The following is a 17,740-nucleotide window of genomic DNA, read 5'->3' as shown; positions in this document are numbered from 1 at the left end:
AGAGTAAAGAACTGAAGTGTGACAAGCACCCATCAGGAGATGAAGTCGAGTCATTCTCCAGACCGTAGTCTGTTAATATAGTGGTCGGGTCCGTAAGCATTTGTTTTGGACAGCTGACTTATTCCTTTGGACATTTACCGACTAGCACCTTAGTTAGTAAAATAGGCAGGGAATACCCAATAGCGATAGGGACAGTTAAGCCTCATTCTTATGATTCTGACTCGCCACAAACCATACACAGGCTATGCCAGTGGTCACTTTCAGGATGCTCCCCTTGCATCAAGCTTACACATACACCCTTATACGTGTTTACTAATGCTCTTTTTTAGGATGGTTACGAATGCACGCTGATGCAGGTTTACAAATGCCCCTTTTCTAGGATGAATAAATATGCTAGCTGGCACTGGCCTACTGATGCTCCACTATATGAGGGCTAGCAATGCTCCTTTGTACGTGGTTTGATGATGTGATGCACCAGTACATTAGGGTCACCAATGCTCCCCCATGCAAGTGCATTACTCACCGTAATCGTATTTCTGATGCTTGTATCTGCTTAGATTCACATGCTGTGCATAGGCTGACATCTGTGGAAGCTGTGGAGTATTACAGTTTGTTTTTTGAAACTCGAAAATGGGTGTCGACACAGGGCGTGCCAGTAATACTATCCCTAGTGACGTCCAGCATGTAAGTGACAATATTGGAAGGAGTGCAATCAACTTGGTTGATGTGTTTATTCTGGCACCATATAACAAATCTTTTCCATTTATCAAAGTAACAGTGCCTCGTGTTTGGTTTCCTACATTCCTTTAGGATATCCATGCATCTCTGTGGTAGATTGAGATGGCCAAACTCTGACTTCAGGAGCCATGCTGACAAGTTCATCGAGCTGGGTTGAGGATGCACTGTTTGTCCTCCATGCTGGGGTAGTAGGCTGTGCCAGAACGGGAGTTTGATGGGTTTGCACACTGCCAGTCTGCACAGGTGTGGGAACTACGGTTGTCTCGCCCACATGGGAGCAACTAGGATGAGCGTCAACGATTCTCTGTGCATCTTGTTGACCACCTTCCTCATGAGAGGGGTTGGTGGAAAAGCGTAGGCAAACATTCCTGACCAGTTCATCCACAGGGCGTTTCCCTTGGAGTCTGGCTGGGGGAACCTGAATGCGAATCCTGGACATTGCCTGTTTTCGCTTGTGGCAAATAGGTCTGTAGTGGGGAAACCCCACTGTGAGAAGAGGTCTCCTATGACCTCTTCGTGTAGACACTATTCGTGTTCTTCTGGTAGGGGATCTCTGCTCAAGGCATCCACTAGTGAATTGAGATCCCCTGGAACATGTTGAGATGACAGGTAAATGTTCCGTCTGAGTGCCCTTTTCCAAATTTTCTGGGCAAGCTTGGACAGATTTGGCGAACAAGTCCCTCCCTGTTAGTTTATGTAAAACATCGCTGTTGTGCTGTCTGTTAAGATCTGCACTGACAGGTTCAACAGGTGGGGTTCGAACGCTTGAAGCACTCTGAAGACTGCCAGAAGCTCTAGCAGATTGGTAGGATTCTTGGCCACTGTGTGAGACCAGAGACCCTGAGGTGTGTGGTGAAGGAGATGAGCTCCCCACCTAGACAGGGATGCGTCTGTAGTGACTACAGCTTGTATCTCCGGATCATAAAAGGGTTTCCCCTTTGACAGGTTCTCTGTTGTCCACCAGTGAAGACTTTGTACTAGTGTTGGCGAAACGACCACTAGATCGTCCCACTGACCACTTGCTTGAGACCACCGTTTCGCCAACCATTCCTGCATGGGTCGCATGCGCAGGCGCTCGTGGGGAACCAGGTAAATACATGACGCCATCATGCCCAGCAAACACATCGCTTTGCGCCCCTTTATCTGGCGACCGGACTGATATGGAGGAATTTGCAGTAGTAGATTCCGAATTCTTTCCTCTGATGGAAAGGCCAACCGCTCTTGCGTGTTTAGGACAGCTCCTAGGAACTGTTTGGAGGTGCTTGGCGCACCAGGCTTGATTTTTTCTCATTTATTTTGAAACCCAATTCGAAGAGGAGGTCGATTGTTCTTTGGATGTTGGAACTGCAAATTACTGGGGTCTCCCCCGTGATGAGCCAGTCGTCCAGGTAAGGGTACACTGGGATTGCCTCCCTGCGTAGGTGTGCCGCCACCACCGCCAGTACCATGGTGAATACCCTTGGAGCCGAGGCTATACCGAAGGGCAGCACCTTCAACTGGTAGTGCTGGCTGTCTACCTTGAAGCGCAAGAATCTTCTGTGCGCTGGAAACATGGAAATATGAAAATAGGCATCTTTCATGTCCAATGTTGCCATGTAATCTCCCTTTTTTAGGAGGGGGGATTACCTCTTGGAGCGTAGTCATGCGAAATTTTTGAGGCTTGACATACTTGTTTGCAGGGCGTAAGTCTAATACTGGGCGTATTTTCAAATCTTTTTTTGGCACAAGGAAGTAAGTTGAATAAATACCCTTGTTTACATGGTTGCCCGGGACGAGTTCTATCGCGTCCTTTGCGAGAAGATTGACGATTTCCTCGAGGAGGATCTTTTGGTGGTCCCGGGAGGGTATTTTTTGACATGGAGGGTGGTTGCGGGGGCGCTTCAGCAGTTCGATGCAGTATCCGGCGGACACTGTGGACAGCACCCATCTGTCTGATGTGATCCCTTCCCAAGCTTGGGTGAAGTTGGAAATGCGCCCCCCTACTGGGGATGCATGGGAAGAGGCCCTGAGCGCAGCGCCACTATTTGCTGGGAGGCGTACCGCCTCTGCCTGGGCTGCCTCACCCTCTACCGCAGCCCCTCTTGTTACCTCTACCGTAACTCTGGGTACCTGTTGGTTGTTACCCCACGATGTACCCTGCCCCTGTGAGTAATTTGAACCCCTCTGGGAATTTTGCCCACGTGAGCGACGAAAATTATTATTATTCCCTCTCTGGTTCATGGGTTTGTTGGTCAATTGTCCCAGGGACTTTAGGGTATCATATTCCTCCTTGGCAGATTTGAGTGCCTCCTCTACTGCTTTGCCAAACAAGACATTCGGTTCCACTGGCATGTCGATAAGAGTAGCCTGGGTCTCGGGTTTAAACCCTGACTGTCTGAGCCAAGCTTGTCTCTTGATGACAGTGCTCTCTGCGATGAGCCGGCCTGCATTATCTGCGGCGTGAAAGGTCGCTTGTAGAATGCACCCGGACACTGATCTACCCTCTGAAGCAAACTGGGCTAACTGGCCCTTAAGTGGTTCTGGTGCGGAGGCGATGAGGGCAGCTACCTGCTCCCACTGGTGGCAATTATAGCTTGCCAGCAGAGTGGTGGTATTGGCGATTCTTGCTTGGTAAGCGGAAGTGGAGGCCACTTTCCTTCCTAACCCATAAATCGTCTTGCTCTCCTTGTCTGGGGGAGCTTCAGATGATAGAGGTGTCCCCGACTACCAACGAGTCGGGCTTAAGCTGACCCCTTATATAAAGTGGGTCTGACTGGGCGGCCCTGAACAATTTTTCCAATTCTGGGGTTGACAGCCCTAGTGAGATTAGGGGGTAGGAGGGAAGCAGGGGTGTTGCTAGGTCTGGAAAAGTCCTGGGGCTAAGCTGATGTTGGAACTGTCGGGACTGCGGGCTAGAGAGCCTTTTGGTTGTAGCTTCTGAGAGTCTATCCGGGGCTACAACCAAAAGACCGGGGGCTATAGCCCCTTTACCCCCCCCCCCCCCAGCAACGCCTCTGCAGGGAAGGGTCAATTCTGCGTTGGATGGACTTCTGAATTGGTATGGCTTGGGCGATGGGTTTCTTATCCCCCATGATCTGCTATGCAAAGTCCCTCTCTTCCTGAGCCCCTTGAGTGTCTATGGGAAAGTGCTCTGCAGCTCTAACTAAGACCTCATTTAGAAGAGGCTGATTATCCACAGGTGAGTCAGGGATCGGTGGTTCTTTGTTAACATGCAAGTCTAAATTATAGACCTCTGCCTCGTCTTCCTCCTCCTCGTCCTGGTCCTCGTCATCTCCGCAATAATCAACTCCTGCTTGGTCGTCCAGCATTTGTATGTCTGGGTCTTCAGCATACTGGTGATACGGTTGAACAGAGAATGGGTCCGAAATCAGGCCCTGAGCTGGAACTTCCTCACAAGGTCTTTTATTGGGAGGCTGAGGGTCTTTGGATCCTGAAGGAGTAGAGTTGTCAGGGGTACTGTGAAAGCTCAGAAAATAATCTGGATGTTTTTCATAGAAATTTGCCAAGGAAGACATTCTTCTCATTACCCTGTCTATGTCGTCACAGCTCCATTCCCTGGAACTGGGGATGACCACCTCCTGCTGAGGTTCCTCTCCTATTCCCATATCCAGTCGAGTGGGAGGGATAACTTTAGGTTTGGTGACAGAGTCAGGGGTCCTAGATTTACTTTTATCTGAAGACCCATGTTTGTCCTTGTGGACCTGGGGTGCAGAAGTTGTGTTTGACGACTTCTTCTGTTGTTTGTCCCCTTTACCATGAGTGGAGGAGTGTTTACCTGATGGTCTGGCCTTCTCTGAATCTTTCGACGCCTGGTGCCGAGATTCGGGGGTGTGTAGGATAGCTTCTGTATCTTTAGAGTGAGAACGTCGAGACTCGGAGGCAGACATGGAACGAGCTGCTGGAGCCGACCCTAACCGTGCAGCGTGGGGGTGGAGTTTGGATTAGTCTTCCGATGAGCATACCTCCGTGACTTTGGGGAGCGAGGCACTCTTGGCAACTGTGGACGGTTGCCGTGTGTCGTGAGGCGATCTCGACCTGGAACGCCCAGAGGACACCGACTCTGTGGAGCGATCTCTACATGCCTCCTTCTTCCGAGCACTCGACACACGTGTCGAATCTCGACTGGGGTTAGTATGTTTAGGTGTAGTAGTATGGGTAGTGCTTGTGTTGCCGGGTGTGTTCCCCATAACTACCGCGCCGGACAATCCTCCGAGGTCGGGGACTAGTGATTGGGTGTCTTTCGACGCCCCTGTACCCTCGCCGTCCAAAACGGCAGCGTTGCTGCCATCACTGAAGGATCCCACCGCTTCCATGGCCTCAAGCTGCCTGGCGTGATGGGCCCAACCTTTAGTTGAGCGGTCCTTTAGTGTCTTAGCCTTAGAGAGCTTACACGCTCTGCAGTTAGCTTCAGGGTGGTCCCTCGGCAAACAGAGATTACAGATGGTATGTCAACCCAAGGAAACTTGCGGTTGCACTTGGGGCAAAATTTAAATGGAGTACTCTCCATATGGTACCTGATGGCAGCGGGCAAGTGTGTGTAGGAAATAGAGTGTGATTATGTCCATCCCGCACTCTCCCTACTTGCAGGGCCTAGGCCTTCCGAGGCCCAAAGTCCGTTGAGTCTCAACGGTTGCTAGTTCTTCGGACCGGCGTCGATCTTCGATCTCTCGACGTGGGATTAGAAGAACAGGGATTTTTGGATAAATTATTAACAAATGGCAAAAAGCCAGGGACTCCGCAACAATGCTTCCGACAAGTATGGCGGAAAAAAACAATCTGACACGCGTGAGGGATCATGGTTACAGTGGACGTCACACTAGGGATAGTATTACTGGCACGCCCTGTGTCGACGCCCATTTTCAAGTTTCAGAAAAACAAACTAATACTCCGCAGCTTCCACTAGATGTCGGTCTATGCACAGCATGTGATGTAAGCAGATTCCACAAGCCTCAGAAATATATATATATATAATGTTTAATTGGTTACAAAAAATATTTCAGTTACATACAAATAGAGGTCCAATACTTAAGGTGATTTGTGATCAATACATACATAATTCTCCTCAAATTCAATCCAGCTCTGTCCATTCATCGGAACAGAAAATTAAAATAGAAGAGTTCATTCATCCACGCTATGTCCAAGATGCAAAGAATTTACAAAGTTCACAACCGCAAGCACGATATCAGTAGTTCGGAAAGCCAGACATATTTCCCACAAGAAGTCAGGATTCATGTCTTATAGACGCTCTCGTTGTTTCATGAAGGCCTGCCCCCTTTTCCCCAACAGGGCAGGACAGCCAATAATCAGACGTTTTAGCATCTCTCTCTGGGTCTTCACTTTGTGCAGTACCTACAACACGGCTGATCAGAGTTTCGCAAGGCTGTAGCGTGACAGGATTTCCTTGGTGTGCAGGATATACATGTCAAATCTTAGGTATGTGTTCTGCACTCCCCTCCCAGGATAGATTACAAAATAGGGTGCCAAACTACCCAGTCTCTTATGATCTTTACGGAGATGTACCAGAGAGGGATATTTATGAAATTCGTCCACTCTAAAGGCACAGTCTGTAGAATAATTTCTTGGTCCTGCACGGATTACCGACCAACTCCAAATGAGAACTACCCATTTCTAATAGTAGGGGAGCACAGTAGGTCTCTAGCTCTGTCAGTGTCTTTGATCCTTCCGCCTGGAGGATTTTGAGATTGGAATACAGTGAGACTCCCTCTGAGACGTGGATCTTTCTGTATTGGTGTAGAGGAGGAGTCAAGCACCCACACCAAAAGCTCCACCCCCATGCTGCCTATATGTTGGGAGCCAGAACTTGTAACACGTGCAGTACCAGTACGGATAACTGTACCGCAGAAAATCATGGAAACAAGGTATACATGGTGAAAACCCTACATACATGCACAAAGACAGTGTTCTTTTGGATGAAGTTCCAGAGGAAGTGTGCATTTGAACACGAAGGAAGATTGGTGACGTCATGTACAGCAGAGATAACGCACTCAGAGAGGATGCACGAGGTAAAAGAACAAACATTCTATAAGGATCTGAAGAGGAAAAGGTAAAGATGAGCAACATTTCGGGCTCGAGATGAAGATGCTTATGCTACAGAAACGCTGAACAACATGTAACTCATTTTACACCTGTACAGAGGCAGTAACACAAGTAGACAGTGATATTCAGACTGGCTACGTAGTGCATAGTTTTGCAGCGATGTGCAAATGTATAATACATAGGAATGTATAGAACGTGGATATTCCACAGTGCACTTTAAGCAAGGCTTGAAACCCCGGGATTGGAAAGAGTTTTTGAGTGTGGTGCAGTTGGAAAATTACTGATGGCGAAAGAGAAATTCAAGAAAGGATTGGCTGACCCAGCACCAAAAAGACGAGGCCACTGTGAGCCTGGTTGTCCATCCAGTAGTTACAATGAACGAGAGAAAGAATCAAACTTCTGTTTGAGGTGGAATGGAAAAACACTAAAGGTGTCAAGAGTTCATCATTTAATAGAATTAAATGCTGCAAAAGGCTTGAAAATGCGGTCTCCCAGTTACATGGTCAGATCAAAATAGACATTGGGTCGAGCTACACCGAAACCAAGAAGATACTCCCTTTATTTCCCAGGCACAGAGAGCCTCTACAAGGCCAAGTCCAAAGCCTAATTGACTGGCAGACTGCAAGAGTGATGATAGATGTTGGGCTAATTGGAAGGGGAGGCATGATCACGCCGACTTTTCATGCAGCTGGTATGGTCGCCTGCGTGCTGCTAGCATATGGTATATTCCAGAGGGGTACAAAGGTGCCAAACCAATGTTAAGGGGCCACGTATCAAAGAGCCCTATAGTTTGTATAACCAATAAAGTGTCGAGTATTAGTATACTCGAAATGATTTGCACTTGGGATGGGTTTAGTTGCCCACCTGACAGTAGAGACCCAATCACTTCACCCGTCATTATGTAACTTATACTTAGATGTTGCCTGTAATCCCATTACATCCCCAAGTAGGTTTTTGTAGTTTGCCACGTAGTGTGACGTCACTTGTGACGAGGCTACTATAAAAGTTGTGCTTTTTATAATATGCTCTGAGAGAAATCGAGCAAACGTCCACTGTAACTCCCCGTTTTAGACAATTGCAAATAAAACAGCACCCAGTTTTGCCAACTTCCTGAGTCGGTTTGATTATTGATGTTTGGGTAACTTCTGCATCCCCATCCATCTCAAAGTATTGATACCTCGTCTTAAAGGGACGTAGGTCACTCGGTTCATTGGGCAAAGAGTTTCAACTGGTATCTGGCCAAAAGGTCAGGCCCAATTCATACCAAACTGCGACCGCGGGAAGTGAGGACGGGAGGCGGAGGGCATCCCACCAAACATGGGACTCGAAGATGGGCAAATGGCTAAGGACCGATAGTTCATAAACCTCAATGCCATATAATATTTTGGGTACTATTTATGACCCAAAAAAGTATACAAGGTTTGGGTGAAAATTTGCTGAATTTAGAGTAAATTCTTAGTAGCGGATTTGTCAAGTTCACTGCTTTAGCTTGAAGCCATTTCAGAGTTGTCACGCCCAATTTGTTCTGATTAATCAGGAATCCAAAGCAAAGAAAGGCGTCCACCCTCTGAATCCTCTCCCCTCACACATGCCAGTGGTAAATTGATCTTTTCCTTATGGGAGAATTGAATTACTTTTGTTTTGGCCGGGTTGATTGTCATTCAGTGAGCATCCACAAACTCAGGAAAGCATCCAGTCGCTTTGAAGACCAATTGGTGTGCCGTCAAATGATATATGATCTGATATGATATGGCATTTATAACGCGCTTAAACACAAGTGTTTCGAGGCGCGACGAGGCAAGGGAGGGGGAACAGAGGGAAGACAGACAACTATCCTACTAGGCCAGGTATCATTCAGATCGCGCAAGTGCATGGGCAAGAGAAGGAGGAGAAATGGGGGGGGGGGTGAGGGGGAGAGGACAGTGCAGTACATGGGATAAGAAAATAATAAACAATAAGTAAAAGTACAGCCAGCAGGTGGCAAGAGAAAGGGTAAGTGCAGACGTCCAGTGTCAAGTACTGGAAGTGGGACCGGAGGGATACAGAAAACAGTCACCAAGTGCAGGGGTTGCCAGGAAGGCAGTGCAGGAGTGCGACTGGCGGGGGAGTGGATCTGGGCCCGAGATCAGAGGGTGGCCAGGTAACCAGGGCAGTTTCAGTGTCAGCCAGGAAATCAGCAAGGGAGAGGAGGAGAAAAAGCAGACGCAAAGAGAAAGGTTTTGAGGTGCTTCCGGAACCGAAGATAATTCTCCTCAAGTTTCAGGGAGGCTGTTCCAGAGGGAGGCCCCAGCGAAGAAAGATCTACCACCAACTCGTTGCTTGGAGAAGCGACTGACCCTGAGGCAACTGGAAGCAGATGAGCGAAGAGCTCAAGAAGGAAGATATTTAGGAAGAGAGAGTTGAAGGTATTGAGGCCCCACACCCCAGGCCTTGTGGACGATGCAGGGGGTCTTGAATTTAATCCTCGCAGCCACTGAGAGCCAGTGCAGAGATTTCAGTCCTAGAGAGCTACGATCCCTGGGCTTGAGGCCAAGGACAAGTCTCGCAGTCCTGTTCTGGATAAATTGCAGAGGGCGGAGAGTAGAAGCAGGTAGATTTAGAAAGAGGCTGTTGCAATAGTCCAGCCTGGAGAGAACCAGAGCTCTAGAAACAGTGAGCTTCTGGGGGGAAGGAGAGGAAAGGAAGAATACCTCTGAAGAGGTGCAACTGGTAGTTTGACTTCTTAGAGATGTGAGGAGAGAGAAGGAGAGTGTAGAGTTGAAGAAGACCGAGATTCTTTGCCTTGCAGGTGGGAGCAGGAAGGGGGCCAAGAGAGGCCGGCCAGAGAGCTACAGGAAAGGAGGGAGCGGGTGTGCCGATCAGGAGAATCTTAGTCTTACTGGCAATTAAGGCAGAGGTCACTGGCGGCACACCTCTCCTGGGTAGCAGACAGACAGAGATGAGGGAAGTAGAGGAGGCGGCCGAGGTTAGCCTGAAGATGATCTGTGTGTCATCCGCGTAGCACTGAAAGTTGGGGCAGAGAGCAGCTATGCGGTGGGCCAAGAGTTCCAGGTATTGGTTGAACAGCCAGGGAGAGAGGTTAGACCCCTGGGGGAGACCACAGGTAGAGAAAAAGATACCAGAGAGGAAGGACCCAAGTTGAACCTGGGAGGGTCGGTCAGAGAGGAAAGAGGTCAGCCACGCCAGAGCCTGACCAGTGATACCCAGATTATCACGGAGACGGTTGCGCAGGATGGCATGGTTGACAGTATCAAAGGCAGAAGAGAGATCAAGCAGGATGAGGACGCAAGGGGTGTTAGAGTCCAGGTTGGAGAGCAGGTCTTCACGGATGTTCAGGAGAGCAGTTTCCGTGCTTCTGGCAGCTCTGAAGCCAGACTGATGGTCATGAAGACAACCAACAGATTCAGTGTGGAGATTAAGCTGGGAGAAGGCCAGTTTCTCCAGGAGCTTACCGAGGAAGGGAGTGATGGAGATGGGGCGATAGTTAGTCGGGCAGGAGGGGTCAGCAGAGGGTTTCTTAAGAAGAGGGTGCACAAGGGAGTGCTTCAGGGCAAATAAAGTAATTGGCGTATACTAGCCACAAGGGTCAGAGATGTTGTAGTTTTGGTGTGGCCATGGCACGAGGTTGTAGAGACAGTGCAACGTCCGCCATGTAGGGGTTGTAAAGACACGGTGCGAGTACGCACCTCTGGCGGATTCCTCTGGCCACACTCATTTGCAGTGGTAAGTGTCCCTGCTGATCTAAGTACACCTGAATCGTTGAGTTGCATTGCAAGGCAATCAGTAGCCTCAACGGAGCCTCCGGAATACCCCACGACGGCAGGTTTCGCCAAAGTAGGGCGTGATTAGCTGCGTCAAACGCTGCCATCAGGTCCACCGAGGCTACGTAGACTGGATTGATACTCTTAGGCACAGGCCTGATGTTGTATACATTTTACAAGGATGCCATTTGGAGGGGTTCCCATCCTTTTGCAGAATCCTGTCTGCCATTTACTGAGAATTCCCCTACTTGTGGCCCATTGGTCTATATGATCAAGCAGGAGTGATGCAAATACCTTGGAGTCTGCATCTAACAAGGCAATTGGGTGGTAGTTCGAAGCGAGGGCTCTAGTGCTCTTTTTATATAAGGCGATCACCAGTGCCTGGCTCCATGTTGGCAGAAATCTTTCCATCCTTACTATGTCTGTAAATAATGTTAACACTTGTGACCAGAGGTTTGAGTTGGATTTGAATAGAAAATTCAACAATTTGTTGGGACCCAGGAGGTACATCAACCCTGAATGATCTTCTGGAGGACTTCAGAGTTGATTTCTATTTCCCCTGGCTCTCTCCAAGTGGTGTTCGCCAAGACAAAGACCTCTGAAGGAGTTTCCACTGATGCGTACAGTTCTTCGAAGTGGGCAACCAAGTGTGCTTCGGGGACAGCATTTACCAGTCTCCCCGTCTGGAGTTCGGTCTGCCCATTAATCAGGACCCAGAACGATTTTGAGTTTTTATTGGCTAGGGCAGTCCACCTCGATTCAGAGTCCATTTGTTTTTTCGAGCTCTGGAGGCTCGCCACCAGTTTTTGTAGGACTGTCGTGCTCTTTTCTCAAGACTGATCTTCTCACTTGGAATTAAGTTGTGGTCACACTTAATCTTCTGTACTTGGGTTCCAAGTCCTTTCATCCGGGTGACAAGGGTGACGTTACATGCGTGTTGATGGATCCTGGGAGCGATGCCTGGCTTGTCTGGACGAATAGTAGCATCAATTGCCTCTTTGATGGAGCAGTTAAAGTTACCCGATGCAAGGCGGCCATAGCTGTCTTCCGCTGATTTTTCTGCCAGCGAGACAGCAATGTAGTTTTTGACCCACCTTGCCCAATTGAAAGTCCGGGCAATGCGATTGCACTGTATAATGGCTAGCAAGATGCTTCTGAGTATTTTTGCCACCGAATTATTGGAACCTATTGCAATATCAAAATATGCCGTCAGCATAGCATGCTTGCTTACAGTCGACCCTCCACGATTAACCAGGTACAGTGGTCATGTGTCCACTTGTCCAAGTAAACATAGTCCAGTGTGGAGCTGGAAGCTCCATTGGACCAAGTGAAACATGAGGGGATTTCTCCTCTGACTGCTCTGTTAAGTATCCATAACCCCAAGCCAGACAGATGTTCGTTCCACAATTGGCCACACTTCAGTTTATGTCCAGATGTGATAATGGAAACTCCCAGACTCAACTCTTCTTGTCCATGCACACAGCCTGAATTTAAATCACCCCCCAAGAGAATGTGGCCGCTGGGCTCGTGGTCGTACCAATTCATTATAAAGGATGATATTAAATCTAGAGCCTCGGAAGGCTGGCACATGCCCTGATGCCAATAGATGTTTAGAAGTAGGATATTAAAACCTCCCTGGGTACAAAATCTAATGTGGGTCGACCATTGCTCCAAAAAAAGATTGTTGAATTGCAGATCATTGATGTTTGAGTCTGATTTTATCATTGTCAACAGGCCTCCATATTGGCGTCCGCTCTCTCCTTGGCGTGCAGGTTGTGAGAGCGTTAGGTAGCCATCAATGAAGGGTGTGATCTTAGCCAAGTTTCCTGCAAAAAAATAAGGCTGCATTGCCCAAGTCGTTCAGCCAGATCGTTGTTGTTGACTCTAGAATTGAAGGATAGGAATGAAAGGCAGTTGTGTTCCTCGGGTGGACTCCCCCGGGATCACTGCCCAGAGATTGTTTATTCTGGGACAATGGCGTCTTGGTCAAGGGAGGAGGTTCATTCATAAGGATTTGGTTGCTGCATGTTGTCAGATCAATGCCCATTCTTCGCAAAGTCCATCACTTTCCTTGAATTTAGAGTCATCACAGCTTGATCCAAGCGCTGTCGGTCAAATAGGAAGACCCACGCTAATTCTCCTGAGTTGATGCTGGAGAGCACAGGGCTTACTCGTAGCAAGTGTAAAATATTGGTCTTTTGGTCCTATTCATTGTGGCAGGCACGTTTCTGGAATCATACTTTCGATTAAGAGGTTATAAAAGATTGTTCTCTCTTTGCCAACATGTGGGAATGACTGGTTCTGGATTTTAGCAACCAGAGCAGCTGGACCCACAGGATAGCGATCGTTTTGTCTGCCTTCTCCCTAGAACCAAATTTCACGCCAGGTTGAGCAGGCCCCCCAACCCCTAGGTCAGTAGTCTCGCAGGAGGCTGTCGAGACTGGTCTCCTAGTTCATCTATAGGAGCCATTTCTCTTATGTTAGAAGCATTAAAGTTTGGGATGTCCAGGCAAAGCACACACTCTGTGCCTGATCGTCATTAAGTGAAGCTTGTGGCTGGCTCAGCGATATTTGCAGTAGGGCGTCTGTCCCCTTATGTTGTGATGATACATTTTCTAATTGCTCTGCAGTCAGAGTTGTGATAGGTGCTTGGCTCGAACTTGCTTGCTGTTAACGGGTTATGATATATGATATGATATGGCATTTATAACGCCCCTATACACAAGTGCTTCAAGGCGCGACGAGGCGAGGGAGGGGGAACAGAGGGAAGACAGAGACAACGATCCTACTAGGCCAGGTAATCAATCAGATCGTGCAAGTGCATGGGAAGGGGGAAAAAGCGGGGGGAGAGCGAGGGGACAGTGCAGTACATGGGTTAAATGGAATAAATAACAATAAGTAAACGTACCGCCATCTGGTGTCAAGTGCTTGTAGGGGGACTGGAGGGATACAGAAAACAGTCCCCAAGAACAGGGGTTGCCAGGGAGGCAGTGGAGGTGTGCAACTGGCAGGGGAGGGGACCTGGGCCCGAGATCAGAGAGTGGCCAGGTAACCAGTGCAGTTTCAGTTTCAACTAGGAAATTCAGCAGGGGAGAGTAGGAGACAAATCAGAAGCAAAGAGAAAGGTGTTGAGGTGCTTCTGAAACCGGAGATGGTTCTCCTCAAATTTCAGGGAGGCAGGGAGGCTGTTCCAAAGGGAGGCCCCAGCCAAGGTAAGAGATCTACCACCAACTTGTTGTTTGGAGAAGCGACTGACACTGGGGGAGTTAGAGGCGGATGAGCGAAGAGCTTGAGAAGGAAGATATTTAGGAAGAGAGAGTTGAAGGTATCAATGCCCCCGGCCCCAGAAGGCCTTGTGTACAATGCAGAGGGTTTTGAACTTAATCCTTGCAGCCACTGGGAGCCAGTACAGAGATTTCAGTCCTGGAGGGATACGATCCGTGGGCTTGGGGTCAAGGACAAGTCTTGCAGTCCTGTTCAGGATGAGTTGCAAAGAGTAGAAGTAGGCAGATTTAGAAAGAGGCTGTTGCAATAGTCCAGCCTAGAGAGAACCAGAGCTCTGGAGACAGTGAGCTTCTGGGGGAAGGAGAGGAAAGGAATAATACCTCTGAGGAGGTGCAACTGGTAGTGTGACTTATTAGAGACATCAGATGTGAGGAGAGAAGGAGAGTGTAGAGTCGAAGATGACCCCGAGGTTTTTAGCCTCACAGGTCGGAGCAGGAAGAGGGCCAAGAGAGGCCGGTCAGAGAATGACAGGAAAGGAGGGAGCGGGTGTGCCGTTCAGGATAATCTCAGTCTTACTGGCATTAAGGCAGAGATCATTGGCGGCACACCACTCCTGGATGACGGACAGACAGTCAGAGAGGGAGAAGAGGTGGCTAAAGGTAGCCTGAAAATGAGCCGAGTGTCATCAGCATAACACTGGAAGTTGGGGCATTGAGCAGCAATGCAGTGGGAAAGAAGTGCCAGGTATTGGTTGAACAGCCAGGGAGAGACGTTAGACCCCTGGGGAACACCATACGTAGAGATACAGATAGAGGAGAGGAAGGACCCAAGTTGGACCGGGAGGGACGATCAGAGAGGAATGAGGTCAGCCACGCCAGGGCCTGACCGGTGATACCCAGGTTCGTGGGAGCAGTGTTTGTTCGGTTCGGCTGAGCTACAGCTTTATTGGCTTGTCGCACTGCTGCCTGCACCATTGGCTGAAGGAGTAGTGTACGCATGAATGGTTGCGCGGTTTGCTTTTTACTGACCTCTAAGTACCATTTTTGGTCTTCTTTCGTTGGAAGGCATGTTTTTTGTTGTGACAGAGGATTGTTCTTTTCTCCTTTTATGGGTTCCTTGGGCTGAGGGCCCATTATTATAATGGAATCTTCTTCTCCAGATAGTTCTATTATCAGGGAGTTCGATGCAGACTCCTGTCGCTTACTCGAGCTCAGCGGCACGGTAAAGACATGGGATGAATCTCGTATGGGAGTGCCGCTCCCTCAGCATGTGTGTTCTGTTTCCCAAGAATCCCTCCCATCCGTTGATTTTTATCGATCACAGTTAATGTCTGAAGCTTGGGTGCGTGGTTCTCAAATTGTTGTTTAAGCACTGGCTTTGTGGCACCCTGTGTAAAAAGCATGCAGTTGGGTGTTCTCGTGTTTTGTTCTTCGACCCCTGCCCCCCCCCCTGAGGTAAAGCTATCCTGGAGGGGTTTGCCGGTTGTCTGCCTCCCTGTCTGGGCAAGATTATGGCCGGACAGGAATTCTTTTGCAGCTAGATGTAACTTTACATGGTCGAATTTAAAAAGAATGGATTCCAAAAGAGCTATATTCGCCTTAGTTTCTCTTTGCAGCCCCTCATATAGGGAGGCCGAAATAAAAAGCACTTGCTTTATCTCTGCAAGGCATCCCTCTCAGTCTTCTAAAGTACCGTTCCCCATCCTGCACATTACAGCAGAGAGCCTTCTTGGGGGGAGGGGATTCAGAGAGGGAGCCGGCGATGATTCGAACAAATCCTTTGTAATGGAAGTTTGGGTGAGACTTCGGTCCAAAGGTGTGTCATTCATTTGCATATTTATGGAATCAAGTTCAGAGGAGCTGTGATATGGCACGTCTACATGATCAGCCTGCAAAATGCTGCTCTCCTTAAGCTCTGCCCCCACCCTCCGCCAAGGGTTCGGGTAGTGTTCCCTAGTAGACCTCTGTCTCCCTGACTGGCGTGAAGAAGGTAATTTGTTTAGATCTGCAGATCTGATCGTCAGCAGGGAGGGCCTTATGGCTGGGAAGCTTCAGAGGCCGAATCTGGTCCGTGGCCTGCTCGCATGGAGAGGGCGGTAGTGGGAGGCTTGCTGCTGCACGCAGTTCTGCATCAGTCAGCGGGTTTACGGGCATTGTCATGGTGGAGCCTCCGCTCAGCAGGTCATTCATAGTTTCTCTGCCGCAACTGGCCGGCACGTGAAAAGATAGAATTAGTGCAACACTCACCACCCGTGCCCGGTCTGTTTCCTAATGGTTTGTAGTTGTACATGTGGTAAAGTGCTGAGTTGTCTCTCCGTCCTCAGTCAACTCCAAACAATCCCAACACACTGAGCGCACTCTGTGCTGGAGGATTTTCTCTGCTGGCACCTCCTTCCAGAAGTAGACAGAGTAGTCAGACTCTAGCAAAACGAGTCGGACATGCTCACACTGCTTTCTCCCGATTCACTGTGCACACCGCCTGTATATGAGGTTCACCACTGCTGCTTTAAATGAGAGAAATCAATGTCTGCTTGTACAGGAGTAAACCAAATTTGTAAGCACATGTGCTAATCTCATAATTCACAACACAGTATGTGCTTTTTGCACTCACTATTGTCTGCAAACAAGGTTCTTAAACACACAGTTCCCTCAAAGCCTAGATTTGAGATTCTTAAACACTCCCCATTTCCTGAAACAACTGTTTCTAAGCACTCACCATTGCCTGGAATCAAGGTTCCTGAGCTCCCGAAGTAACTTCTCGTTCTTCTTCAATAGATGAAAACTCCGCCTAAGAAAGATGCATCCACAAGCCACATGTTATGAACAATGCAATATATGTGTGTCAATTCAAAAAGAAAGACAGGCGTTACTTACCTAGAACAATACTTTTGCAGGTTGACATTTCTTACTAGAGTCAAATATGCCGTCATCCAGTGGTTGGACCTTGAGCTTTTTAAATGGGTGCCACTGACTATGATGACCTATAACAAGATCACCTCATCACAGCAACCCAAAGCCCACAATGTCCAACACATTGGCATCATCATCAGATTTGTGGTTTCATGCTACTTCTGGCAATTGTCTAAAGTACATGTACAATCCTAGGTCTATACTTGAAGCTTCTTCAAATTCAAGGGAAAGTAGAAGCTGTAACATGTGATGGAGGTAGGCACCTTTTTTGTTCTCCAGCATGAATTGGTCTTAGTTTCTAATTCTCTGTATAAATGTCATGGCCAGAGTGCCATGCTAAGAACAGAACATTGCTAATCAAATTCCTCAGCACTGCTTGCCCTACTTGGGCAGCTTTTCTTGACTGTTTTTTTTTCCTCATCTCTTACCCTAGCATGCATACCCAGGATGTGGGCTACTTCTCTCAATGCTCACCCTCTTATCCTGGTGACCAGGATGGATAGTACATCTCACAGACCTCAACTCAGATCCTACCATTCATACACCGGATGTGGGGTACATTTCACACTCCTCACATCTTGTTCTAGCACACATATCCAGAATGTACAGTACATCTCACACTCCTCACCTCTTATCCAAGCACCCAGGATGTAGAGTACATCTCACACTTTACAGATTTTATCCTAGCACCCATGCCCAGGATAGTACATCTCACACCCCTTGTCTCTTGTCCTAGCACCCAAATTCAGGATGTAGAGTACATCGCACACTGCTTAACTCTTATTCAAGCACCCATAGCCAGGCTAGATATCTCACACTCCTCACTTCTTACCCATATCCAGGATCTAGAGTACATCTCACTCCCACCACCTCTTATCCTAGCACCTATACCCAGGAAGGACAGTACATCTCACACACCTCACCTCTTATCCTAGCACCTATACCCAGGAAGGACAGTACATACCACACTCCTCACCTCTTATCCTAGCACCTATACCCAGGAAGCACAGTACATCTCACTCCTCACCTCTTATCCTAGCACCTATACCC

The 17,740-nt window shown here is 48.4% G+C and overlaps 1 protein-coding gene across 8 annotated transcripts in view; it reads right to left on the bottom strand.

The window, feature by feature from the left end:
- RALGAPA1 (Ral GTPase activating protein catalytic subunit alpha 1) overlaps positions 1-17,740 on the bottom strand; it is a 1,128,412-nt gene that overhangs the window by 285,507 nt on the left and 825,165 nt on the right. For all 8 annotated transcript variants that reach the window (XM_069638431.1, XM_069638437.1, XM_069638433.1 and 5 more), the window contains one exon: positions 16,497-16,568. In XM_069638431.1, the coding sequence (XP_069494532.1) occupies positions 16,497-16,568 (72 nt within the window). The remainder of the gene's footprint in view (positions 1-16,496; positions 16,569-17,740) is intronic.

The sequence above is a fragment of the Ambystoma mexicanum genome, chromosome 14, assembly GCF_040938575.1.
Source record: "Ambystoma mexicanum isolate Mex_15411 chromosome 14, UKY_AmexF1_1, whole genome shotgun sequence".
NCBI lineage: Eukaryota > Metazoa > Chordata > Amphibia > Caudata > Ambystomatidae > Ambystoma > Ambystoma mexicanum.
This window is presented reverse-complemented; position numbering and strand designations above follow the sequence as displayed.